The 26,759-nt window shown below is 42.0% G+C and overlaps 1 protein-coding gene across 5 annotated transcripts in view; it reads right to left on the bottom strand.

Moving 5' to 3' along the window:
* Positions 1 to 26,759, bottom strand: part of GANC (glucosidase alpha, neutral C) — an 80,576-nt gene that overhangs the window by 10,092 nt on the left and 43,725 nt on the right. For all 5 annotated transcript variants that reach the window (XR_009545266.1, XM_060174455.1, XM_007533620.3 and 2 more), the window contains 8 exons: positions 24,741 to 24,976; positions 21,495 to 21,621; positions 20,227 to 20,306; positions 18,138 to 18,281; positions 15,911 to 16,007; positions 8,210 to 8,311; positions 5,106 to 5,349; positions 1,721 to 1,785 (listed from right to left, as the gene is read on the bottom strand). Coding sequence is in view for 4 of the 5 variants with exons in the window: in XM_060174455.1 (XP_060030438.1) it covers positions 1,721 to 1,785; positions 5,106 to 5,349; positions 8,210 to 8,311; positions 15,911 to 16,007; positions 18,138 to 18,281; positions 20,227 to 20,306; positions 21,495 to 21,621; positions 24,741 to 24,976 (1,095 nt within the window). In the remaining variant the exon portion in view is untranslated. The remainder of the gene's footprint in view (positions 1 to 1,720; positions 1,786 to 5,105; positions 5,350 to 8,209; positions 8,312 to 15,910; positions 16,008 to 18,137; positions 18,282 to 20,226; positions 20,307 to 21,494; positions 21,622 to 24,740; positions 24,977 to 26,759) is intronic.

The following is a 26,759-nucleotide window of genomic DNA, read 5'->3' as shown; positions in this document are numbered from 1 at the left end:
TATTTATTTATTTTCTGTATTGGAGAATTAATGTTTTACATTTGGCAGTGAATACAATAGTTTGTACATGCATAACATTTCTCAGTTTTCCACATAACAATACAACCCCCCACTAGGTCCTCTTTTTTTTAAAAAAATATTTACTTATTAATGAGAAAGCTAGGAGGAGAAAAAAATGAACCAGACATCACTCTGGTACATGTGCTGCTGGGGACTGAACTCGAGACCTCATGCTTGAGAATCCAAAGCTTTATCTACTGCGCCACCTCCCCGACCACAACTCTCTCGCTCTTTTTTTTTTTTTTTTTTTTGCCTCCAGGGTTATTGCTGGGGCTTAGTGCCTGCATCATGAATCCACTGCATCATGGCCATCCCCCCCACCCCTTTTGTTGCCCTTGTTGTTGTAGCCTTGTTGTGATTATTATTGTTGTTGATGTCACTCGTTGTTGGATAGGACAGAGAGAAATGGAGAGAGGAAGGGAAGTCAGAGGGGGGGGAGAGAAAGATAGACACCTGCTTCACCTGCCTGTGAAGCAACTCCTCTGCAGGTGGGGAGCCGGGGGCTCCAACCTGGATCCTTAAGCTGGTCCTTGCGCTTTGCGCCACGTGCGCTTAACCCGCTGCGCTACCACCCGACCTCCATCCTTTCTCTTTAATTAAAAGCTTTCATGGTTTTTAAAGACTGTCAGCTTCTTGAAAGTAGAGACTTTGAGGGAGTTGCCACAATCATCTATTCAATGTTAGAGAGAGGGCAAGCACCTATAATGCCTCCCATATGGAATAGCAGAATGATAAGAAGGGGCCCTGGTACAGCCCATTAGCTTCCTGTTGTACACAGGCACTAGTGCACCACAGTCTGAAAACTCTGTTGCACTTCTTCCAGTGCTTTGTTATTTGATATAAACGACTGTGATGGTGGTGAAACTGTAAGTCTCATCCAGAAGTGTGACCAACAGATAGAATGGATACTCAGAACCTCTAACACAAGTGATGATCACTGGGAAAGCTACACCTCTCTTCAAGGCAGGCACAGCTTTAAAAGCCCTATTTCCAAGATGACAAATGTCTCGGTTCTGGATTTAATGCTTAGTCCATGTCAAGAGGCCAGGGCTTGTGACATGGCTCACTTGGATAGTGTGCTGCTCCGTCATGCAGGTGACCCAGGTTTGACTCCCACCACAATGAAGGGAACAGTGGCGCTGTGGTCTCTTTCACTCTCTCTCTGCCTCTCTACCCCCCTATCTAAAAGAAGAAGCAGAGGAGGGAGAGAAGGAAGGAGAAAGAGAAGGTCAGTCCCCACCCCACTTTACACAGGAAATAAGAATTTCTGGCTCTCTACTATAATCATCTGATCTCATGATGTTTTCTAGTTCTCTCTGATCCTTTTTTTTTTTTGTTCCCATACCTGCAGTGGCATTATAGTGTCTAGGCAGGGGCTCAGAACAATTATTCTCAATTTCATGCACAATTTGAGCTAAATTACACATTTCATTGTAATTTTTTTGACTAATTGAATAGACTGATTTGAAAGTAGCAGAAACATATTATGAGATATGCTACATTCCAATAAGCTATGGTCACATTAATGCATTAAACTTCTTAGTAACAAAATTTCTTACATTCCTTTTTAGCTTTCTTGAGATGTGTGTATGTGTTCTTGCATTAAAACACCCAGCAACAAAATATATAGTACTTATTTTATTAATGGAGAAGTACTCACCCAGCATGTATTCATCTTCCACACTGAAAGTCTCTAATTCATCAGGGAACTCTACCCACAGTGGCCTAAAGGAAGGGAAAAATTATTACCTTAAATAATCAGATGTTTTATTACAAGTTAATTGCTTGTATTTTCAGTTTTATAATTATTTGAAGGAGACTGGAAAAAGCTAGAGAGCCAAGACTTTTTAATATGACTCAACATTTTATGACCAATTGCTATAATGACGATGTATTTTTCTTCTGTGAGAGAGCTGTTTACTAGCTAAGATGTTCCAGTGAAAGACAGAATTCTGCCATTTTTCTTTCCATTATTGAGCTCTAAGTGCTCCTTTGACAGGAAGAATAAAAATTCCATGCAGGTGCAAATGCCCAATGGGCTCGTTGCTGAACAAATTAACTGTTCATAAACACATACTTCGTAGTAATTAAAAATCTGCCTTTCCCCCACCCCCTTGTTGCCACTGCCTTTTATGTATCCTTAATCATTATATTTATGAAAAGAATAGGTTTTTTTTTTCTTGTTTCAAGCTTGTAGCACATTGGGGTGATTAAACTTGTGCATGTGTAGTAAAATTGTCTTGTTTTACTTGGTGCTAGAGAATGAAGTCAAGGCCGTACACATGTGCTTTCCTGCTAAGCCATCCCCTTAGCCTAGTTTTTATTTTGGTGTGTGTGTGTGTGTGTGTGTGTGTGTGTGTGTTAGAGGGACCAAAGCACTTTTCTACCATCCACGGGCTTCCACTTTGTTACTCTCTCATGTAGTACCGAGGATTGAACCCATGGCCTCAGGCATGCAAAGCATCCACTCAACCTCTGGCTCATTCCCCCAGTCCCTGTGTGCACTTTTTTTTTTTTAATGTTATTATGTATAAACCTACCTATGAGCTATACTGGGCTTATGAAAACAATACACCTTTGTGACCACAGAGGTGGCTCAGTGGCAGAGAACAGGACTTGCATGCCCAGCCTTGCTTATGCTGGAGCTGTGCTCTGGCACCACCCTTACCCCTGTCCTGCCTTTTCTCATGAAATAAATAAACTTTCAGTGTTGATATATCTAGATATCAACTTAATCTATTATTATTTTTTTTTCCAATTTCTTATGTATTCCCTGACCTTTGTAGAAACATAGTCCCTGCTACTGAGCAGTAACAAAGCAGTGGTTTCTGAACCTAGCTGATGTCTAGGAACCCCAGGGGAGAGTCTGACAGATATAGATCTGTGGGACCATGCTGAGTACATTACTGGTGAACCTGGAGTCGGTATTGTCTAACAACTCCCCAGGGAATTCTGACCTCAGGAATTGCTGGCCCAGAAGTCTCAGTGTACTATGGGTATCTCTGTGTGTCTTCTTCTCTGACCTTGAAAGCGGTTGCTCAAATCCTGCCTTCAATATAGGATTTAAACAGCTGAAAAATCATTCCCTTCAAAGTTGGTGTTGTTTAGCTCTAAGGGTTCAACAGTTTAAACCTAAGAGTCTAAGATTGGTGAAGTAAGCTGTTCTCCATGAGAGAATGCTTGCGGATTAAATTTTTTTTAAAAAAAATTTATTTATTTACCCTTTTGTTGCCCTTGTTGTCTTTTTATTGTTGTTGTAGTTGTAGTTGTTATTGATGTCATTGTTATTGGATAGGACAGAGAGAAATGGAGAGAGGAGGGGAAGACAGAGAGGGGGAGAGAAAGACAGACACCTGCAGACCTGCTTCACTGCGTGTGAAGTGACTCCCCTGCAGGTGAGGAGCTGGGGGCTGGAACCGGGATCCTTACGCTGGTCCTTGCACTTTGTGCCATGTGCGCTTAACCTGCTGTGCCACTGCCCAACTCCTGGATTAAATATTTTTTAATTATTTTATTTTACTTATAAAGAGGAAATACTGACAGAACCATAGGATAGGAGGGGTACAACTCCACATAATTCTCACCACCAGAACTCTGTATCCCATCCTCTCCCCTGATAGCTTTCCTATTCTTTAACCCTGTGGGAGTATAGACCCAAGGTCATTGTTGGGGTGCAGAAGGTAGAAGATCTGGCTTCTGTAATTGCTTCCCTACTGAACATGGGCCTTGACAGGTTTATCCATACTCTCAGCCTGCCTCTCTCCCTAGTGGGGCAGGGTTCTGGGGAATTGGAGCTCCAGGACACATGGGATTTGTGGGGTTGTCTGTCCAGGGATGTCTGGTTGGCATCATGTTAGCATCTGGAACCTGGTGGCTAAAAAGAGAGTTAACATATAAAGCCAGACAAATTGTTGACTAATCATGAACCTAAAGGCTGGAATAGTGCAGATGAAGAGTTGCAGGGGGTCCTCTATTTTGTAGATAGCTAGCAGGTATATTTTAGTTATATTCCAAAGGGCCTGTGGCTATACTAGTTTTTTTTTCTTTTTCCTGAGCCTGAAATCTGCTATGTAGGTGGATCCAAGTTATTGTCTGGGGAGATGATGTCATGGCTGGAAAAAGGACCAGAAAGCTGGATTAGGGAAGAGAGTAGCTTCCTAATATGGGAAAGGTGTATAAATATTGAATCAATTCAGTTGCAGTCACTTTCTTTTCCCTTGAAAAGTCTCTATTTTTGTCTCCTATCAAATATGAACACTTATATCACAAATGTTGCTGTTATTGTTGCTGCTGTTATTGTTGTTAGATATTGTTGTGACAGAGAGAAATTGAGAGAGGAAGGGAAGACAGAGAGGGGGAGAAAAAGACACCTGCAGACCTGCTTCACCACCCCCACCCCCACCCCCACAGGTGGGGAGTTGGGGGGCTCAAACCAGGATCCTTGTACCTGTCCTTGTGCTTTGCACTATGGGCGCTTAACCCGGTGCACTACCGTGCCTCCCCACCCACCAACACCCAAGGATCGAGTTTTTTTTGGCCTCCAGGGTTATTGCTGGGGCTTGGTGCATGCACTATGAATCCACTGGCCCTGGAGGCTATTGCTGTTGCTACTATTATTGTTTTTATTGCTGTCATTGTTGGATAGGACAGAGAGAAATGGAGAGAGGAGGGGAAGACAGAGAGGGGGAGAGAAAGACAGACACCTGCAGACTTGCTTCACCGCTTGTGAAGCGACCCCCCTGCAGGTGGGGAGCCGGGGGCTGGAACCCGGATCCTTACGCCGGTCCTTGCGCTTTGCGCCATGTGTGTGTAACCCGCTGCGCTACCACCTGACCCCCAGTATCTAGTTTTTTATCTTCTGTGACCTCAAATACTAGCTCCAGGCTCACATTAAGGGCTCAATAAGCTGACTTACATTTGATTAAGCCCATGGTTTACCTTCCCCTTGTCTCTTTAAATCATGTGTAACCACCCCCAGTAGTGGACAGAGGGACTATTCAGGTATAGATGGGCTGCTGGGGCCTTGATTGGTGAAGCTTGTTTACCTCATGATGGGTTTGGAGGCCACATGTGTGTGGTAGAAGAGAGAATACAAGTAGGGCAGGAGGGCGTAGCGTTCCCTGATGGCCTCTCGGATGAGCTGGGTGTACTTCTTCCCGAACAGCCAGGGTTCCCGCCGCTTGGTGTTTTGGGTGGCGTGGCCTCGGAAGAAGGGCTGATAGGCCCCAGCCTGGTACCAGCGCACCAGCAGCTCTGCTCTCGGATTCCCGATGAAGCCACCCACGTCAGCTGAGGCAAAGAAAGTCTGTGAGGAGCCTAGGCTTCTAACAGCTAAGGCACATGGACAAAATGGTATCTCAAGACTGACAGGAGAAAGGCTGTATGGGCACTCAGGGTGAAACTGTGGTCTCAGACTGGAGAAAAATGCCTCGAAAACTCATACTGTTTGGGGACCTGAGGAAGACATCTTGTTAAAATGTCTGAGGCCTTCCTGCAAGATCAACATTTCTGTGTGTTCCCAGAATCAGGTACCCCCCAAGACTGCAAAATGTCTGCCTGATTAAGTCTATGATTTCCTCTGAAAACAATGTTAGTAGAATAAGACCTATAGAAAAAAGTCTTTCAGGCTGCGGAGGCAGCATAATGGTTAGGCCAAAGATTCTCACTCCTGAGGCTCTGAAGTCCCAGGTTCAACCCCCAGTACCACCATAACCAGGAGCTGAACAGAATTCTTTCTGTAGGTTTTATACAAGAAACATAATTAGAACAAGAGATTAAAGCTGAAACTAAAAATAGGTAGAATTCCAGGCAGAATATACCTTCCTCATTCTGTAAGTAGACCAATGCCATAAGTATAGAAACAGTGGTACTAAAAAAAAAAACCAAAAAAACACAGAATAGCTGGAATTGTAGCCATGCTGAAGATTTGCCATATCAACAGCTTATTTGCAGAGAATTATTATGAAGGGGTAAGACAGCCCATCAGAGAATTAAAAAAAATTTTTTTTAAATACTTATTTTCCCTTTTGTTGCCCTTGTTTTACTGTTGTAGTTATTATTGTTGTTATTGATGTTGCTGTAGTTGGATAGGACAGAGAGAAATGGAGAGAGGAGGGGAAGACAGAGAGGGGGAGAGAAAGACAGACACCTGCAGACTTGCTTCACCGCTTGTGAAGCGACCCCCCTGCAGGTGGGGAGCTGGGGGCTCGAGCCAGGATTCTTACGCCGGTCCTTGCGCTTTGCGCCACGTGTGCTTAACCTGCTGCGCTACCGCCCAACTTCCCCAGAGCATTTTATTTTTACAGGTTTATTATATGAGGCCAGAGCAACTGTTTGTTGTACACAGTCCTGTGGCTAGAACATGGGGCTTCAGATATGCAAGTTCTGTATTCTATTCACTGGGCCACCACAGGAGCTTATTTTAACAAAGGCATTGGTCTCAAGAGCGTGTGTGTGTGTGTGTGTGTGTGTGTGTGTGTGTCTATTTTCTGCTATTTTAAAATGTGGCAACAGGAAAAGAGTTTAGGGCCTCTTGCATATGATATCACTAAACTGCCTCCTTAGCCTAATTTTTATTTTATTTTATTGTTTGCTTCCAGGATTATCGTTGGGGCTCCATGCTGGCACTACAAATCCATTGCTCCTGAAGGCCATTTTTTTTTTCATTTTATTGGATAGGACAGAGAGATATTGAGAGGGGAGAGGAAGATAGATAAGTAGGTAGGTAGGTAGGTAGGAGGTAGGTAGATAGACAGGTAGATAGATAGATATGTAGATAGACAGATAGACAGACAGACAGACAGACAGACAGAGAAAGACATCTGCAGACCTGCTTCACTGCTTGAGAAGCAACCCCCCTGCAGGTGGGGAACTGAGGGCTCTAACTAGGATCCTTGTGCTTTGTACTATGGGCACTTAACTGGTCCACCATTGTCTGGCCCCTTTTATTCTTTTTTTTATTCTTTTTTTTTTTTTTTTAGAGGGCAAGGAGAGCAATATAGAAGCCACAGAAGTGCTCTGTCACCCATGGAGTTCTCTTGAAGCTGTCCATGATGCTTCCCTGTGGTACCAGGGATTAAACCCTGGGAAACACGTATGTTCTTTACTTGTTGAGTCATCTCCTAGGCCCAGGCATGTTTATTATTATTTTTAAAACTGTTATAGTATATTACAGACTTTAAAATTTTATGGAAAGAATTTTTGTAAAACTTATTTGCTAAATTCTTTGTAGTTCTCTTGATTTTTCTCACTTTCAAGATGATATATTTCAAGGGCTGAGTGGTGGTAGAGTACACATGTTACCATGTGCAGGGACTGGGGTTCAAGTCTCCAGTTCCCACCTGCAGAAAGAAAGTCTCAGAAGTGATGAAACAGGGCTAGAGGTGTCTCCCTCTCTCTCTATTTCCCCCTCAATTCATCTCTATCTCTATTTAAAAAGGGGATGGGAAGGCTACAAGGAGTGGTGGAGTTGCCATGAAGAAATGAAGCCCTAGTGATAACTCTGGTGGCAATTAAAAAAAAAAGATACAATTCAGAAAGGGAGACTTCCATTATCAAGATTATGCAAAAAAAAAAAAAGTGAGGGAAAGGGGGACGGGATGGTAGTACACTGGGTTAAGTGCACATAGTACTAGGGGCAAGAACCTGCACAAGGATCCCAGTTTGAGCCCCCGGCTCCCTACATGCGGAAAGCGGGGTGGTGGTGCTTTACAAGCTGTGAAGCAGGTCTACAGGTATCTATCTTTCCCTCTCCCTCTCTATCTCCCCCTTCTTCTCTCAATTTCTCCATGTCCTAGTCAATAAAATGGAAAAATGGCCATGAGAAGCAGTGGATTCATAGTGCTGGCATTGGGCCTCAGCAATAACCCTGGAGGCAAAAAAGAAAAGAAAAAAATAGAGTGAGGGAAAGAAGCTCTCTGGCTTTCTAACAACTTCATTTCATGGCTTCAATTCAGCCAAGACAATTAGTTCTGAAACATGCTTTTCACACTTGTCTCTATCTCTTCCATTTCACTTCTTTTCATATTCTCTTTCTTTACATTTATCTCTGCCCCAAACAGCACATGAGAAGGGATCTGTGCCCACTTTCAACAAAAATACCCCTTGCCTTTTTCCCCCTCTCATTTCCAGACTACAGATATCATCTTACCTCCACAAAAAGAGATCCCGGTAATGCTCAGGGTGAGCAACATTGGGATAGTAATTTTCAGGTAGCTCCATTCAGCTCTGTTGTCTCCTGTCCACACAGCACCTTTGGTCACCAATATCAAGGTATTAAAAAAAAAATCACAAATCAGTCCATGCCTCCAAGAACTTCTTTGTTGTCTTAAATAGATAAGCTCATTTTATGCAATGAAAATGATCAGTTTTCTAATGTGAAAAGGTTATCAAAAATCCACAGAATGAACATTTTTCTTTTTGGAAAAATATTCTGAGATTGGGGTTCATTCAGAGTGGTATGGTCCTAGGTTTTGTGAAAATATTTTGAAACTTCACTTTTTCTGAGTTTTAAATTCTAATTTTTGGGGGAGCATTAAGAAAAGTCGCCCCTACTGAAATTTAATTTATCAGTACATACAATAAATATACTTATTTGAGATAAAAAATTTGATTTTTGAAAAATGTCTGCAACCACTATCATACACTGAGAACATCTTCATACCTGCAGAAGTTAATTTGGGCTTCTTTGCAAGTACTTGATACTTGCTGTTTGACTCTGGGTTATATATATATTTAAATCCACATGATAACACTCTCATCAAAAAAAGGTTCATGTAAATCAACAGATGCTTTCACTTTTCATGTAGTTGTTTAGTGGGAAATTCTTTCTGGCTATTGGTCTCAGCAAAAGAGAACACAGCAGTAACCTCTAAAATAGTCCACTTGGTACACCTTGCTGATAGCTTTATAAAATACTGAAGATTAGGCAGTGGGCTGACTGATATTTAAGAGATCAAAGATGAGGGGAAAAAAAGAGATCAAAGATGACGTAGTATGCATTTTTTGTTACAATTTTTAACTGCTACTTATCATTATTTTTTAACAGTAATTTCTTTTAGTGGTTAAAAATGACATTCAACCACTAGCCTCTCAATACAAAAATTAAGAAAAGAGGGTATTGTAGAGAATTTGGAAGGTAGAGATAGACTAAAAATTTGTAATTTCTCATGATCACCAAGCTACTAAACACATTTGGATTACTATATATAATTTTTAAATAAATTATTTTATTTAGTCAACTATATTTGAAATCAATTCTCATTTTCATACAAGGAAACCTGAGAGAGACGTGGAAGGCATCACAGTGGATAAAGAGCTGGACTGCCAATCCTGAGGTCCTAAGTTCTATCCCAGGCATTACATGTGCCAGAGTGATGCTCTGGTTCTTTTTCTTCTCTTCCCTTATCTCTCTCATAAATAAATAAACAAAATCTAAGGGAAACCTGAGAAAGATTATATATTAATTCTTGGAATAACCAGAATTCAAATCCTAGAATTTTTTTTACTTATAGCACGCAAAGTTCAACTTTCTGCTATTGAAGATAGTTTACATATGTGACGTAATATATATACACATTACAATATATTAACATTATTACAGTAGATGCTTATGATAGACATCCTTTATTTTACACCTAAGAAATGCTCTTTTAATTTAATTTGAAGATATAAAATACTTTAAGATGGCAAAGCAAAACTATATATAGAAATTTGCCATTTAGGGAGTTGGGCGGTAGTGCAATGGGTTAAGCGCAGGTGGCACAAAGTGCAAGGACTGGCTGAGGATCCTGGTTCGAGCCCCTGGCTCCCCACCTGCAGGGAAGTCACTTCACAAGCGGTGAAGCAGGTCTGCAGGTGTCTGTCTTTCTTTCCTCCTCTCTGTCTTCACCTCCTCTCTCCATTTCTCTCTCTCCTATCCAACAATGACGACATCAACAACTACAAAAACAATAAAAACAACAAGGACAACAAAAAGGAATAAATAAATAAATATTAAAAAATCTTTAAGAAAAGAATTTAAATTGAATTTTTATAAGGCTAGACTCTGGAGAGAAAGAAAGTTAACATTAAGTAACTGAAAATTATGATTAAACAGGTTGGATGTGGTTTCAGTCATCTGTCTTACTTACCTTGCCAGTCATTTTCAGGAACAACTGACCTCCACATTATCTAGGTTTTTTTTGTTGTTGTTGTTGTTGTTGTTTTACCACATTTTCAAAAGGAAAACTGGGATAACATATAAACATGTAAGCACTCTGCTTCCCTCCCCCTTCATCTTCTACAGAATCACACTTTCTCATGCAATTAAAGCTATTCTTCTAAATAACCTTATGAAAGACTATGCTCTCAGCGATTTATTTCTATGGCTTAAATAACCGTATGACAATGTATTATATAAATAGATGATACTATTCCCTTACCACTGTCTATTTGGATTTCTTCTCTCTCTCTCTCTCTCCCCCTCTCTCTCTGTTTCCACAACTAATACGGCTATGAGCATCTTTGAATGAGTCTTTGCTTGACGTGATATATTTTGGTCTTACCAGAATACCATAGGGACACATTTACAGTGGTGGAGTGGGAAGCCTAATGATATCTATGGTACAGTAAAGATTGGAGTCTTTTTTTTTAGTACAAGAGCAGGGGGCTTAAAATAGCCCTCCTGCCACAGGTGGTTAAGCTGAGCTAGATCTGTACTAGTTAGTAAACCAGATCCAGTTATATCTGACCTTGCCCCCCCATGTTTATTTTAAGCAACATTACTAAATAAAACAGGTGATTGAAAGAAATCTGTTTTCCCTGGGCCCCAGATCACATTAAATCAATGGGGTTTACAGTCAACAATATTTATACCCCTTTCCCATATTAGGGAGTTACTTTCTTCCCTGATCCAGCCTTCTGGTTCTTTTTCCAGCCATGACATCATCTCCCCAGACAATAACTTGGATCCACCTGCATATCAGATTTCAGGCTCAGGGGGAAAAAAGAAAAAAAAAAAAAAAGAAAAACAAACAAAACTAGTATAGCCACACGCCCTTTGGAATATAACTAAAATATGCCTACTAGCTATTACAAAATGGAGACCCCCACCAACTCTTCATCTGCACTATTCCAGCCTTTAGGTTCATGATTAGTCAACAATTTGTCTGGCTTTATATGTTAACTCTCTTTTCAGCCACCAGGTTCCAGATGCTAGCATGTTGCCAAGCAGATGTCCCTGGACAGACAACCCCACCAATGTGTCCTGGAGATCCAATTCCCCAGAACCCCACCCCACTAGGGAAAGAGAGAGGCAGGCTGAGAGTATGGATAAACCTGTCAAGGCCCATGTTCAGCAGGGAAGCAATTACAGAAGCCAGACCTTCCACTTTCTGCATCCCACAATGACCTTGGGTCTATACTCCCAGAGGGTTAAAGAATAGGAAAGCTATCAAGGGAGGGGATGGGATACAGAGATCTGGTGGTGGGAATTGTGTGGAGTTGTACCCCTCTTATCCTATGTTTTAGTCAATGTTTCCTTTTTATAAATAAAAAATTAAGAAAAAAGAGAAATCTGTTTTCCCTAGCTTAGTTAGCATATTTCCCCTGGTTTTGATCAATCAAATAAACAGGATCAGAGATGACCATCCTAGCAAACTACAACCCTTCTTCCAACAAGTGAACATTTCTTCAGTAGAAAACAGTAACTAGGGGCCAGGTGGTGGTGCTCACAGTTAAGTGCACATATTACCAAGGACCTGGGTTCGAACCCTTGCTCCCCACCTGCAGGGGAATTGCTTCATGAGTGGTGAAGCAGAGCTGCAGGTGTCTATCTTTCTTTCCCTCTCCTCTCTCAATTTCTCTTTCTTCTATCTAATAATTAGGGAGAGAGAGAGAGAGAGAGAGAGAGAAAGGGCCACTGGGAGTGGTAGATTTATAGTGGTGGGCTGTTGGTCTGCTTCTAATTCTGCTTCTAAGACCTTCTGTTTTGATCATCACATTAGGTTCGCTTGCATTGCTTAATGCTGTGGTCTATTTACATAATCACTGCTTTACCTGAGACCCACCCTGCCTACAGGGCATTGGTTTAATCCCCACTGGTTAAATGGAAGCTTGATACTGGTGCTTTTTCCTTCTCCCCACCCCCTATCCTATGTACTTCCTCTTCTAACCTGACAGTTCTGCCTCAGGAGATATAAAGGACAGGATTTTCTAATGTACAGAGATTAGATAGATTGCACTGAGTTCCCAGCTCAGCCATGAGTCCCTGGTCGTCTGTCTCCTGCTTGAGAAGCTAGCCTGGCAGTGGGCTAGAGCCCTAGCAATAACCCTGGTGGCAAAAAAAGAAAGGAAGGAAGGAAGGAAGGAAGGAAGGAAGGAAGGAAGGAAGGAAGGAAGAAAGAAAGAAAGAAAGAGGGCAGGGTGGTGGCACACATTACAGTGTGCAAGCACCCAAGTTCAAGCCCTGTTTCCCACCTGTAGGGGGAAAGCTTCGCAAGTGGTGAAGCAGGACTACAGCTGTCTCTTTATCTCTCTCTCTCTCTTTTTCTCCCCCTTCCCTCTTGATTTCTGACTGCCTCTACCCTATAATAAATAAATATTTTTTAAAAGACTTAAAAAAAGAAATATAGACATACAATAAACTCTTAAAAACAAAGAAAACAAGTAACAAAATTTCATTAAACTAAGCTTACTTTGCCTCATAGGAAAGGATGATTATTTCATCTTTGACAAAGGTACCCAAACTATTAAATGGGGAAAGCAGAGTCTCTTCAACAAATGGTGTTGGAAACAATGGGTTGAAACATGCAGAAGAATGAAACTGAACCACTATATTTCACCAAATACAAAAATAAATTCCAAGTGGATCAAGGACTTGGATGTTAGACCACAAACTATCAGATACTTAGAAGAAAATATTGGCAAAACTCTTTTCTGCATAAATTTTAAAGATATCTTCAATGAAACGAATCCAGTTACAAAGAAGACTAAGACAAGCATAAACCTATGGGACTGCATCAAATTAAAAACTTCTGCACAGCTAAAAAAAACTACTACCTAAACCAAGAGACCCCTCACAGAATGGGAGAAGATCTTTACATGCCATACATCAGACAAGAGTTTAATAACCAGAATATATAAAGAACTTGCAAATCTCAACAACAAGACAACAAATAACCCCATCCAAAAATGGGGGAGGGCACGGACAGAATATTCACCACAGAAGAGATCCAAAAGGCCGAGAAACACATGAAAAAATGCTCCAAGTCTCTGATTGTCAGAGATATGCAAATAAAGACAACAACGAGATACCACTTCACTCCTGTGAGAATGTCATACATCAGAAAAGGTAACAGCAGCAAATGCTGGAGAGGGTGTGGGGTCAAAGGAACCCTCCTACACTGCTGATGGGAATGTCAATTGGTCCAACCTCTGTGGAGAACAGTCTGGAGAACTCTCAGAAGGCTAGAAATGGACCTACCCTATGACCCTGCAATTCCTCTCCTGTGGATATATCCTAAAGAACCCAACACATCCATCCAAAAAGATCTGTGTACACATATGTTCTTGGCAGCACAATTTGTAATAGCCAAAACCTGGAAGCAACCCAGGTGTCCAACAACAGATGAGTGGCTGAGCAAGTTGTGGTATATATACACAATGGAATACTACTCAGCTGTAAAAAATGATGACTTCACTGTTTTCAGCCAATCTTGGATGGACCTTGAAGAATTCATGTTAAGTGCAATAAGTCAGAAACAGAAGGATGAATATGGGATGATCTCACTCTCAGGCAGAAGTTGAAAAACAAGATCAGAAAAGAAAACACAAGTCGAACCTGAACAGGAATTGGCATATTGCACCAAAGTAAAAGACTCTGGGGTGGGTGGTGGGTGGGTGGGGAGAATACAGATCCAAGAAGGATTCAGAGGACCTAGTGGAGGTTGTATTGTTATATGGAAAACTGGGAAATGTTATGCATGTACAAACTATTGTATTTACTGTTGAATGTAAAACATTAATTCCCCAATAAAGGAATTAAAAAAAAAAAAAGAAAGGATGCTTATTTCAAGGCACATCCCTCTCTACGATCTAAGGCCTGCCCAACAGAAAAACCACGGTGTCAGCATAGGAATACCAGGTACCACTAATGGTTCAAGAAGACAGGATGGTAGCTTGTGTTTTAAAGTCTGATCATATTATGATTGGCCCAGGCCTCTAACAGACCCCTCTCTCTACCATTAGTGGTCACTTCCATCAGGAATGTCATCATATGCCTTTCTGAGGGCTTCTTCAGGACCTTACCCTCACTATAAAGTAGCAATGGTAGTGACTGCCCCACTCTCTGAAGGGAGGCTTGGTCAGCAAACTCTGCCACTCGAGGAAGACTGGTCCTGAAATAAGTGCAGCCTAGAATGTTCCCAGCTGTGACCATGGACTGCAAGATCAGATTGACAGGGACTTGGAGGTTGAACAGGCGCCTGTGCCAAATATAAATATACATGGGCCTTGGGTCATATTGATGTGGTAAACAGTTAACTGTATATATTCTCTTCAAGTTTGAGAGCTACTCTCTGCGCTGATCCAGCTTTCTAGTCTTATTCTTAACTCTTGACTACATTTTCACAGACAGTATTTTTAGTTCACTTCCAAGTTATCTTTCAAATTCAAGCAATCATTATTAAAGTCATGGACCCCTAGGAACATACCTAAATGGACTTAATAGTTTCTTACTACCCTAAAATCCCTATTCATGCTCCTTCCTTCCTTTCCTTTCCTTTCCTTTCCTTTCCTTTCCTTTCCTTTCCTTTCCTTTCCTTTCCTTTCCTTTCCTTTCCTTTCCTTTTTTCCTTTTTGTTCTCTGGTTTCTGATGGAATTGAGATTCAGAAGCCTCTAGTCATCTTCTAACATTTCTCCTCCTCTGGGGGTATAAATCAAAATCTTTTTGGGGTGCAAAAGGTGGGAATTCTAACTTCTGTAACCACTTCATGCTGGACACGGCATTGGCAGATCAATCCATACCCCCAACTGTTTCTATCTATCCCTAGTGAGACAGGGCTCTGGAGAGGTGAGTTTCCAGGACACATTGGTGAAGTCATCTGCCCGGGGAAGTCAGGATAGACTCATAGTAGCATCTGCAACGTGGTGACTGAAAGGCAATTAAGATATAAAGCAGCAGGACAAAATGTTTACTAAACAGGACCTAGAAAGTAAGGGGGGCCGGGCGGTAGCAAAGTGGGTTAAGCGCATATGGCATAAAACACAGGGACCAGCGAAAGGATCCTAGTTTGAACCCCTGGCTCCCCATCTGCAGGGGAGTCACTTCATACGTGGTGAAGCAGGTTTTCAGGTGTCTTTTCTCTCCCCCTCTGTCTTTCCCTCCTCTTTCCATTTCACTGTCCTATTCAACAATGACAGCAATGACAACAATAAGAATGATAAACAACAAGGGCAACAAAAATGAGGAAAATAGCCACCAGGAGCAATGGATTCGTAGTGCAGTCACCGAGCCCCAGCGATAACCCTGGAGGCAAAAAGAAGAAAGAAAGAAAGAAAGAAAGAGAGAGAGAGAGAGAGGAGGGAAGGAAGGAAGGAAGGAAGGAAGGAAGAGAAGGCAGGCTGATAGGAAAAATGGGCAAAAAATACATATAGATAAGACAGTTATGGAAATAATAGCCAACACATTAGTGACCTTGGGAGACCCAATGCAGTCTCCAGTGGGGGGATGGGGACACAACTCTAGTGTTGAGAATGATGTAGAATTTGACCTTTGTTATCTTGAGATTTTGTAAATCAATATTAAATCACTAATAAAAAATACATATCCTCCCCCCCAAAAAAAACCTGATCATAAGAGACATTCCTTACCATATTTTTGTGACCCAGCAAAGAAAGAACGAGTAAGAACAAAGGGCCTCTCTTTTCCATTAGAACGCTGTATCAGTCCTTCTGCAGTAGCCATTTGCTGTAAGACCAGAGCAGAAACATTTCAAAGAGATGACTGGATTAGGGCACTGTCCTTAGCTTATGCAGCTTTTTAAAAAGCATTTGAAAAGCATGTAGCAGGGCGTCAGGCAGTGGCGCAGCTGGTTGAGTGTATATGTTACCCTGTACCTGGGTTCAAGTTCCCAATTCTCACCTGAAAGGAGGAAGTTTCATGAGTGGTGAAACAGGGCTGCAGGTGTCTCCCTTTCTCTCTCCCCTACTTTCTCAATCTCTCTATGCCTTAACAAGTAAAAGAAAGGGGGGAAGGAAAAATAGTTGTTTGGATAAGTAAATTCATTGTGCAGGCAACAAGGCCTATTGAGAACTGTGGTGGCAAAAATAAGTAAGTAAGTAAATAAATATTAAGTGGCAGGTGGAGGTGTGTATTGGAAAATATTAACATTAAATCCAAAAGACAATCTTCATGGTATCATAAAAATAACCTAAGTTCCCCATTAAAAACTAGATTAAAAGGGCAGTGAAATAATTCTAGATGTCAATCTAGCACTTATTCAGTATTTATTTTTACAGGGGATTTTACTAGATTTTTGTCATATAGTCTAAGTCATAATTCAAAATAGATTATTAATGATTAAAAGACAGATTTGGTGAGGTTAAGTGACAGGGCTTAGTCTATATAAATCTGTAACTGAAACAGTTTTAGTTACAGCAAGAGACGGTGAGTGAAGTAAACATATGCTCACTGAAGCCCTTGCTATATCTAGGCAACAGCTCCCACTAGAAAACACTAACTGGGGGCCGGCGGATTAAGCGCACATGGCGCAAAGTGCAAGGACCTGTGAGAGGAACCAGGTTTGAGCCCCCCTGGCTCTCCACCTGCAGGTTGCTTCACAAGCAATGAAGCAGGTCTGCAGGTGTCTGTCTTTCTCTCCTCTCCTGATTTCTCTCTGTCCTATCCAACAATAATAACAGAAATAAGGGCAATAAAAATGGGAAAAAATGGCCTCCAGGAGCAATGGATTTGTAGCGCAGGCACCGAGCCACAGCAATAACCCTGAAGGTGGGAAAAAAAAAAAAAGGAAAACACTAATTGGTGGGTGGGACATAAAATAATTGAATAATTGTGTTCTGAATATAGCAGAGAGCCCTGAGTGTGAGAGTAGACAGCTTAATAGTTATGCAAGGAGACTTTTATGCCTGAGGATCCGAAGTCTCATGTTCAGTCCCCCACACAACTATAAGCCAGAGCTGATCAGTGTTCTGGAAAAAAAAAAAAAAGCAAATTTCCCTGGATATAAATTAAGGCCAGTGACTGTGAAATTGTGCCTGTAAAAAACAGGCAAATGGAAAACAATTCTACTGTCTTTTGAGAAGGCTGAGTACTTCAGGAAGGTTTTCTGCTCTTTAAGAATACACTTGTTGAAAATTGTGTATCTAGGGAATCAGGCAGTAGCGTAGCAGGTTTAGTGCACGCAGTGCAAAGTGCAAGTGTAAGGATCCCAGTTCGAGCCCCCGGCTCCTCACCTATAGGGGAGTCGCTTCACAGGGAGTGAAGCAGGTCTGCAGGTATCTATCTTTCTCTCCCCCTCTCTGTCTTGCCCTCCTCTCTCCATTTCATTCTGTCCTATACAACAACGACAACATTAATAACTACAACAATAAAACAACAAGGGCAACAAAAGGGAAAACAAACAAACAAAAAGAAAATTGTGTATCTATTTTAAATCTTACTCCATAACTATGAATGTGCTACTTGCTACTTACTATAGTAGACATTTGTGAAATTTCAAAAGTTTCCCCCAAAATAAATTTGTTTTAATTACTTAAAATTAATTACTCGAAAGCTGACAGTATAAGCTGTTGACATCAATAAAAATTTTCCAATGCCATTCACTAATGGTGCCAGTCAACATAGATGTTAATATGCCTTTATTGGTTTCTGTAAATGGGTTTATAATAAAAGGAAAAGACGTAAAAGGAGAATAATACAAAGGCTCCTGTTGGTCCAACCTGGTAAAATTCATTGTAGTTGTCAGAAATGACACACAAAGAGAAATGAGCAGAAGAGTATAGTTGTTCCAAAGCAAGTCACCTTCATTCCAAAAGGCAGAGCACATGAGCCCAGTTAATTTCTCATTGGCCACTTTACCTGATATAAACCATAGATGTTGTGCAGTTCTCTGTGCTCCCAGTTGCCATGGTGAATGGCATTCTTGTGCATGGTCAGCTCTGGGCCTCGAAAGACAGAGGGCTCATTCATGTCATTCCATATGTACAGGATATCAGTGGATCCCTGTGAAGTAAATCTTGGTCATGACAGTATTTCTATAGTGATGGTGTTGATATAATAACAGTTAATATAGTTCAGTATGGTCGAGTGCCTGTTCCGCTTTCCTACTACCTTTTATTTATTTACTATGTTTATTACCTGCGTACTGTCTTTCCCTCTAGGGTGAGAAGAAAAGTTCAACAGGGCAAGGAATGTTGTGTGTTTTGTTCACTGACCAATCTCAGATAGCTAAAACCCAAGCCACAGAATGTTGCTCTGTGTTGTCTGTGAAATATAAATAGCTCCGTTAGTCTATTTGGATATGGAGAACCGCTATAGAAAAGAATATGGGGAGTTGGGCGGTAGCGCAGCGGGTTAAGCACAGGTGGCGCAAAACGCAAGGACTGGCGTAAGGATCCCGGTTCAAGCCCCCGGCTCCCCACCTGCAGGGGAGTCGCTTCACAGGCGGTGAAGCAGGTCTGCAGGTGTTTATCTTTCTCTCCCCGTCTGTCTTCCTCTCCTCTCTCCATTGCTCTCTGTCCTACCCAACAATGACGACATCAGTAATAACTACAACAATAAAACAACAAGGACAACAAAAGGGAATAAATAAATAAATAAATACAAAAAAATTTTTTTAAAAAAGAAAAGAATACGAATAGGTTCTATGTCAGCCATCATCTGCTAGGTCTCTTAAATAACAGCCTTTATGGCTGCCTTCCCTCTAATATTTTGAGAAATCTAGGGGCTTGAACCCAAGTCCTTCTTCATAGTTATTTGTGCACTTAACCAGGTCTGTCACTACCTGGCCCCAAGCAAATATAATTTATGTCACGCATAATTATTAACATTACAGTAATTGGCTGAAAAGCTTTCGTAGATGTGGTGTCTCCTTTCTCTTTGTACTTAAAAAAATTTTTTTTTCATTATCTTTATTTATTGGATAGAGACAGCCAGAAGTCGAGAGGGTAGGATGGGATAAGAGGAAGAGAGACAGAGAGACACCTGCAATACTACTTCACCACTTGTGAAGCTTTCCCCTTGCAGGAGGGGACGGGGGACTTGAACCTTGAGCATTGTAACTCTTTGTACTTTTAAAAAATATATATATTTATTTATTCCCTTTTTGTTGCCCTTGTTGTTTTATTGTTGCAATTATTATTGTTGATATTATTGATGTCCTTGTTGTTGGGTATGACAGAGAGAAATAGAGAGAGGAGGGGAAGACAGAGAGGGGAAGAGAAAGATAGACACCTGCAGACCTGCTTCACTACCTGTGAAGTGACTCCCCTGAACGTGGGGAGCCGGGGGATAGAACCAGGATCCTTAGGCCGGTCCTTGCGCTTTGCACCACGTGCGCTTAACCCGCTGCGCTACCACCCGACTCTCCCTCTCTGTGCTTTTTAATTGAAGTATAATTAACACACAACGCTATTTTACTTTTAGTTACACAACAATGATTATACATTTGATTTATGACTACACCTTGATTTTAATAGCGCATTATGCTTTGTAAGAACATTTCACATATAACTTTATTAACTAACTGTTATAAAATAGCATTTCATATGAAATGGACATACTGATCTGAAATATAATAAACTCCTATTAAGTACTTTGCCATATACTGGTCTGATGATACATACGGCATTTCTGATACCACCAATGCTGCTACTGTGGTTGACAGCTTTGCCTTTTAATAGCAGTATTATTTATTATTTATCAAGAGCTCTCCAGTAAAGCAGAATAGATCTATTTTATCACCTCTGCCCCTGATTTTTTTTTTTTTTTTACCAGAGCATTGCTCAGCTCTGGTTTATGGTAGTGTGGGGGATTGAACCCAGGATTTTGGAGCCTCAGGCATGAAAATCTCTTTGCATAACCACTATGCTATCTACCCCCTGCCCTGCCCTTGATTTCTTGCATCTTTCCACATAACTATGAAAAATCAAAAGTGAAAGAAACAAACCTGATAAGCAGAGAAAGCGAAAAGACTTGAATACCATTCTCTGACCTTGGGATTGGTGAAATCCAAGTAGGAGGAGAGACCTGGAGAGGCAAAAGAATAAAAAGTACATTAGGAACAGTGAGGCCTGGTGCTAAAACGTACAGACTATCAAGTGTGAAAGTTGGATAATCAATGAGCACCTTAAGTCAAGTGTGTAAGTTAGCTGACAAGGAAGCACAGCTCACTGAGAGGCAAAAGAAGGCAGTGCTGGACTCCAATGACAGTCACCAGACTTTCAAACCTCTGTGGCCCATGGGAATGCCAAAAAGAAAGAGTCAGGATGGGGCAGGGGTGGATAGCATAATAGTTATGCAAAGAGATTCTCATGCCTGAGGCTCCAGAGTCCCAGGTTCAGTCCCCCACACCACCATAAGCCAGAGCTGAGCAGTGCTCTGGTTAAAAAAAAAAAAAAAAAAGTCAGGATGGAGCCCCCCCCCCCCCCCCCCATGGCTTAAGATAATCTTAGTAAGGATGTGGATGCAAATATCCCGGAGAGACTCCTCAGTTCTTAAGAAGAACAAAGTGCTATTTGCCAGAGCACAGCTCAATTCTGGTTTAAATGTATTCTAGGGGATTGAACTTGGGACATCGGAATCTCAGGCAAGAAAACCCTTTGCACAACCATTATGCTGATTCCTCCACAGCCCTCAGAAAGGTGTTCATAAGTGACCTAAAGGGATCTGAGTTTTGATGAGGGAAAGGAAGTCATAACTTTCTCTATAGTGTCTGGATGTCATGGAGGGCTATGCTATGGCAGGGTGGTGATTTACTTTTGCCCTTGAGTTTCTATGAAGACTATTTTCCCCCAAGACTTTAACAACTTATGAAATGGGAGAATTCAGAGTTGTCAAAGGCAACTGAAGCCACTCATGAACATCTGGGAAATCAAAACTATGGGCTAACAAAGCAGAGAGGGAGAGAGAGAGAGAGACTAAAGGACTGTTTTTCTTGTTGCTCTCCTCTCCTTTTTTTCTATTCCCTGGATTTTTATTTGCTTAGAGAAGTAGTATGTCACTGAGTTTTGTTTATCTTTCATTCATTCACTGGTAGACATATACAAAACACACTGTACCAGGTGATATGAAAAGCACAGAAGGTGGCAATACTCTCTCTGGAAGGAGCTTATAATAGGGAGAGATGCCTATTAAAGATGAGAATTAGAGCTAGGCACCCTGCACTGATGAGAAATGAGTAAATGGCTAGAACAAGCATGAGGAGTGGCATCTTACCAGGCCAGCATATCCCCTCAAAGTCTCTCCCTTCATGATTCCTCACAAAGAAACCCTGTTCTTTTGCTTCAGCATACACTGAGTAGTCAGGGTCGATCTTGATGTGGGGGTCGCTAATGACCACAAGCTGCCAAGATAAAAATGTTTGAGAATCTCATCATCTCTGTATGAGCAATATGTTCATTTACATGCTTTCTTTGCAAGCATTATTTTTTAATTTTTTTGCCTCCCGTGTTATTTCCGGGGCTCAGTGCCTGCACCACGAATCCACTGCTCCTGGAGACCATTTCTCCCCCTTTTGTTGCCCTTGTTGTGGTTATTATTGTTGTTGTTATCGTTGGATAGGACAGAGAGAAATCGAGAGAGGAGGGGAAGACAAGAGGGGGAGAGAAAGACAGACACCTGCAGGCCTGCTTCACCGCCTGTGAAGCGACTCCCCTGCAGGTGGGGAGCCGGGGGCTTGACCTGGGATCCTATGTGGGTCCTTGCTCTTTGCGCCACGTGCGCTCAACCCGTTGCACTACCGCCTACTCCCTATATATATATATATTTTTTATTAAACTAGAGCACTGCTCGATTCTGGCTTATTGTGAGACTAGGGAACAACTGTGGGATTTCTGTCTCAGACATGCAAGGCTATGCGTGAACTGTTATATTATCTCCCCTGGCCCTTGTTAGTATGTTGTTTTTTTTTTTTTTGCCTGTAGGGTTATTGTTGGGGCTCAGTACCTGCACCCTGAATCCACTGCTCCCTTTTTGTTGCCCTTGTTGTGGTTATTATTGTTATTGTTGATATAGTTCATTGATGGATAGGACAGAGAGAAATGGAGAGAGGAGGGGAAGACAGAGAGAGGAGAGAAGATGGACACCTGCAGACCTGCTTCACTGCTAGTGAAGTGACTCTCCTGCAAGTGGGGATTTGGGGGCTCGAACCGGGATCCTTACGCTGGTACATGCGATTTGCACCACATGCGCTTTGCGCCACATGCCCGCTTAACCCGCTGCGCTACCGCCCCACTCCCGGTATATATATTCCTAGTTTAGGGCTTCAGATTTCACTCAGAAGCAATTATGATTGGCAGTTAAGTATTATGCAACACCAGCAGCCCATTTATGGGAGTTAGGTTAGTATCAAAACCAATTTAAGGCACTTAACAATTATCACTGCCCAGTTAATACATATTCTTTTCCTCCTCCCAAATATTTATTCATTTATTTATTGAAATAGACCAGAGCAGTTTCAGGGCTAGAACTAGGGACTTTACGAGTATAAGTCCTATGCCCTGTCACAGTGTCACCTCTCTAGGAACTTGAAGGCACAACGTTCATGGCCATTTAAAAAAATTTTTTTGTTTTGATTTTCAATTTATTTAATTAATTAATTTATTTTCCCTTTTATTGCCCTTGTTGTTGTCTTTTTATTGTTGTTGTAGTTATTACTGCTGTTGTTATTGATGTCATCGTTGTTAGGACAGAGAGAAATGGAGAGAGGAGGGGAAGACAGAGAGGGGGAGAGAAAGATAGACACCTGCAGATTTGCTTCACCACCTGTGAAGCGACTCCTCTGCAGGTGGGGAGCGGGGAGCTCCAACTGGATCCTTACGCCAGGATCCTTACGCAGGTCCTCGCACTTTGCCTCCTAACCTGCTGCGCTACTGCCCGACACCCACAAGAAGATTTTTCTTTCTTTCTTTTTTTTTTAATTGGGGAATTAATGTTTTACATTCAACAGTAAGTACAATAGTTTGTACATGCATAACATTCCCCAGTTTCCCATATAACAATACAACCCCCACTAGATCCTCTGAATCCTTCTTGGACCTGTATTCTCCCCACCCACCCACCCACCCACCCCAGAGTCTTTTACTTTGGTGCGATACACCAATTCCATTTCAGGTTCTACTTGCGTTTTCTTTTCTGATCTTATTTTTCAACTTCTGCCTGAGAGAGAGATCATCCCATATTCATCCTTCTGTTTCTGACTTATTGCATTTAACATGAATTTTTCAAGGTCCATCCAAGATCGGCTGAAAACGGTGAAGTCACCATTTTTTACAGCTGAGTAGTAGTCCATCCACAAGAAGATTTTTAACTGCTTGAGAGTCCAATGCTTTATCTACTATGTCACCTCCCAGACCACTTTACTCATTTATTTATTTATTTTTATTACTATTTTTTTTTTGCCTCCAGGGTTATTGCTGGGGCTCAGTGCCAGCACCATGAATCCACTGCTCCTGGAGGCCATTTCCCCCCCTTTTGTTGCCCTTGTTGTTTGTTGTGGTTATTATTGTTGATATTGTTAGTTGTTGGATAGGACAGAGGGAAATGGAGAGAGGAGGGGAAGACAGAGGAGGAGAGAAAGCTAGACACCTGCAGATCCACCTCACTGCCTGTGACGCGACTTCCCTGCAGGTGGGGTGCCAGAAGCTCCAACCCGCGTCCTTATGCCGGTCCTTGAGCTTTGCGCCAAGTGCGCTTAACCGGCTGCGCTACTGCCTGACTCCTGCTAACCTTTTTTTTTCTTCAGTCAGCTAATTCTCCACTGATGGACTAAAGCAAGTTTTACAAATTTTATTTTATTTTACTTTCTGCCTCCAGGGTTATCACTGGGGCTCTGTGCCAGCACTACAAATCCACTGCTCCTGGAGGCCTTTTTTTGTTTTTTAATAGGACAGAGATAAATTGAGAGGGAAAAGGAGAGACAGAGGGAGAGAGTAAAACGTCCCCCCTACAGGTGGAGAGCAGGGGCTGGAAGCCTGATCCTTACGCATATCCTTGCTCATAGTACTATGTGCACTTAACTGGGTGCACCACCTCCCGGCCCTCGGGTTTTTGGTTTTTTTTTTTTTGCCTCCAGGGTTATTGCTGGGCTCAGTGCCTGCACCACGAATCCACTGCTCCTGGAGGCCTTTTCCCCCTCTTTTGTTGCCCTTGTTATAGCCTTGTTGCGGTTATTATTTTTGTTGTTGATGTCGTTCGTTGTTGGATAGGACAGAGAGAAATGGAGAGAGGCGGGGAAGACAGAGAGGGGGACAGAAAGATAGATACCTGCAAACCTGTTCCATCGCCTGTGAAGCGACTCCCCTGCAGGTGGGGAGCCGGGGGCTCGAACCCGGATCCTTACGCCGGTCCTTGCGCTTTGTGCCACATGCGCTTAACCCGCTGCACTACTGCCCGACCCCCTCAGTTTTAAACCTTTTAAAATGTTTGGTAATTAAGAGGATCAGAAGTGTTAGCTTAGTTTACCTTTCGCTTTTTGCTCCGGAGCAGCTCTTGCATTCTCTTAGGGTTTGGAAATCTTTTCTTGTCCCAGGTGAAGTACCTCTTGCCCCTGGTGTGCTCTATGTCCAGCCACATGACGTCATAAGGAATGTCATGCTCATCGAAGCCTGCATCCACTGATGCTACATCCTGCTCGTCTTCATAGTTCCAGCGACACTGATGGTATCCCAAGGAGAACAGAGGGGGTATAGCTTGTGTTCCTGAGAGAAGATGATAGCTGGGGCAATACTACCACAATGACGATGATAGATCTGATCATCTATTTCTTCAGTGTCTACAGGAGTCTAAGTGCTGAGCTTGGTAATCAGAACGCCAAGAAGAAAGCAAGTTCCTCATCATAAGAAAGTGATAATTTGAGGGGGTCAGGTGGTAGCAGAGCAGGTTAAGTGCACATGGCTCGAAGTGCAAGGACTAATATAAGGATCCCAGTTTGAGTCCCCAACTCCCCAGATGCAGGGGGGTCACTTCACAAGCAGTGAAGCAGGTCTGCAGGTGTCTAGATTTCTCTCCCCCTCTCTGTCTTCCCCTCCTCTCTTTCTCACTGTCCTATCCAACAACAAGGACAGCAATGACAATGATAATAGTAGTAACCACAACAATAAAAAAAACAAGGGCAACAAAAGGGGAAAAAAGGCCTCCAGGAGCAGTGGATTTGTGCTGTAGGCGCCGAGCCCTAGCAATAACCCTGGAGGCAAAAAATAAATAAATAAATAGAAAGCGATAATTTGACAGATGAGGTAGGTATATTAATAAATTGCTGTGCTCTGAGGTAAAACTGTTATGTTAAAGGTATCAGCTTAGTGCTTTGGTAACACATAGAGGCTAATAATTTTTGTCTGCAGTGAAATGTGAAGTTTTGAAAGGCTTAAAAGGGGTAGTAACACTTGGTTAGGGCCTTGAAGACTAGTAAGAAGTAAACTAGATATACTAGAATAAAAACAGGCACAGGGAATAGAAAAAATATTGAAGCAGAGAAGTACATGGTAGGCTGGGGGCTGGGCAGTGGCGCAGCAGGTTAAGCGCACGTGGAACAAAGCACATGGACTGGCATAAGGATCCCGGTTCGAGTCCCTGGCTCCCCACCCGCAGGGGGGTCACTTCACAGGTAATGAAACAGGTCTGCAGATGTCTATCTTTTTATTCCCCTCTCTGTCTTCCCAATTCTCTGTCTCTCAATTCTCTGTCCTATCTAACAATAGTGACAGCAATAACAACAACAAGAATAACAACAATGATAAACAACAAGGGCAACAAAATGGAAAAAATAGCCTCCAGGAGCAAATGGATTGGTAGTGCAATCACCGAATCCCATCAATAACCCCGGGGGCAAAAAAAAAAAAAAGAAAAGAAAAAAGAAAAAGAAGTACTTGGTAGGCTTAGGGGTAAAAAAAGTTTCAAGGTGTTTTACACTGCAAGTGAGAACAAGATGAAACTGGAGAGGGCCAGTTAGCCAAGGAACACCCAACATGAGCAAAGTCTCAAAAGTTAGGGACAGAGATAAACAAGTAGAAAAACGGGATCTCTGAGAAAACAGCTATGTAAAGAACCACAATAAACAAGCTACTATAACGAGTACCTCCAGAAAGCATAAAAAGACATCGCACTCATAATAGGAAACTAGTCGAACAGAAAGTAGATGGAAGATGTTGGAAGCAAGGAGTAATCAGAGAAGAATTTGTAGAAATTAGAAATGTGATCGCATACATAGGAGACCAGGAATTGAGAAAACTCAGAAAAAGGACAAAGAACTCCAAGCAAATTATAAAACATGTAGAGCAGAAAGAGAAAAAAAGGAAAGAAATCATCAAAAGAACAAGAAAAGACTATATTCCTGGGAGGCCAGCAGTGGCGCGCCCAGTTAAGTGTACATATTACCAGGCTGCAGGACCCGGGTTTGAGCCCCTACTCCCCACCTGCAGGGAGTGTGCTTCATGAGCAGTGAAGCAGGTCTGCCGGTGTCTGCCTTTCTCTTCCTCTCTCCAT

Source organism: Erinaceus europaeus, chromosome 16 (genome assembly GCF_950295315.1).
Source record: "Erinaceus europaeus chromosome 16, mEriEur2.1, whole genome shotgun sequence".
NCBI classification, from domain to species: Eukaryota; Metazoa; Chordata; class Mammalia; order Eulipotyphla; family Erinaceidae; genus Erinaceus; species Erinaceus europaeus.
This window is presented reverse-complemented; position numbering and strand designations above follow the sequence as displayed.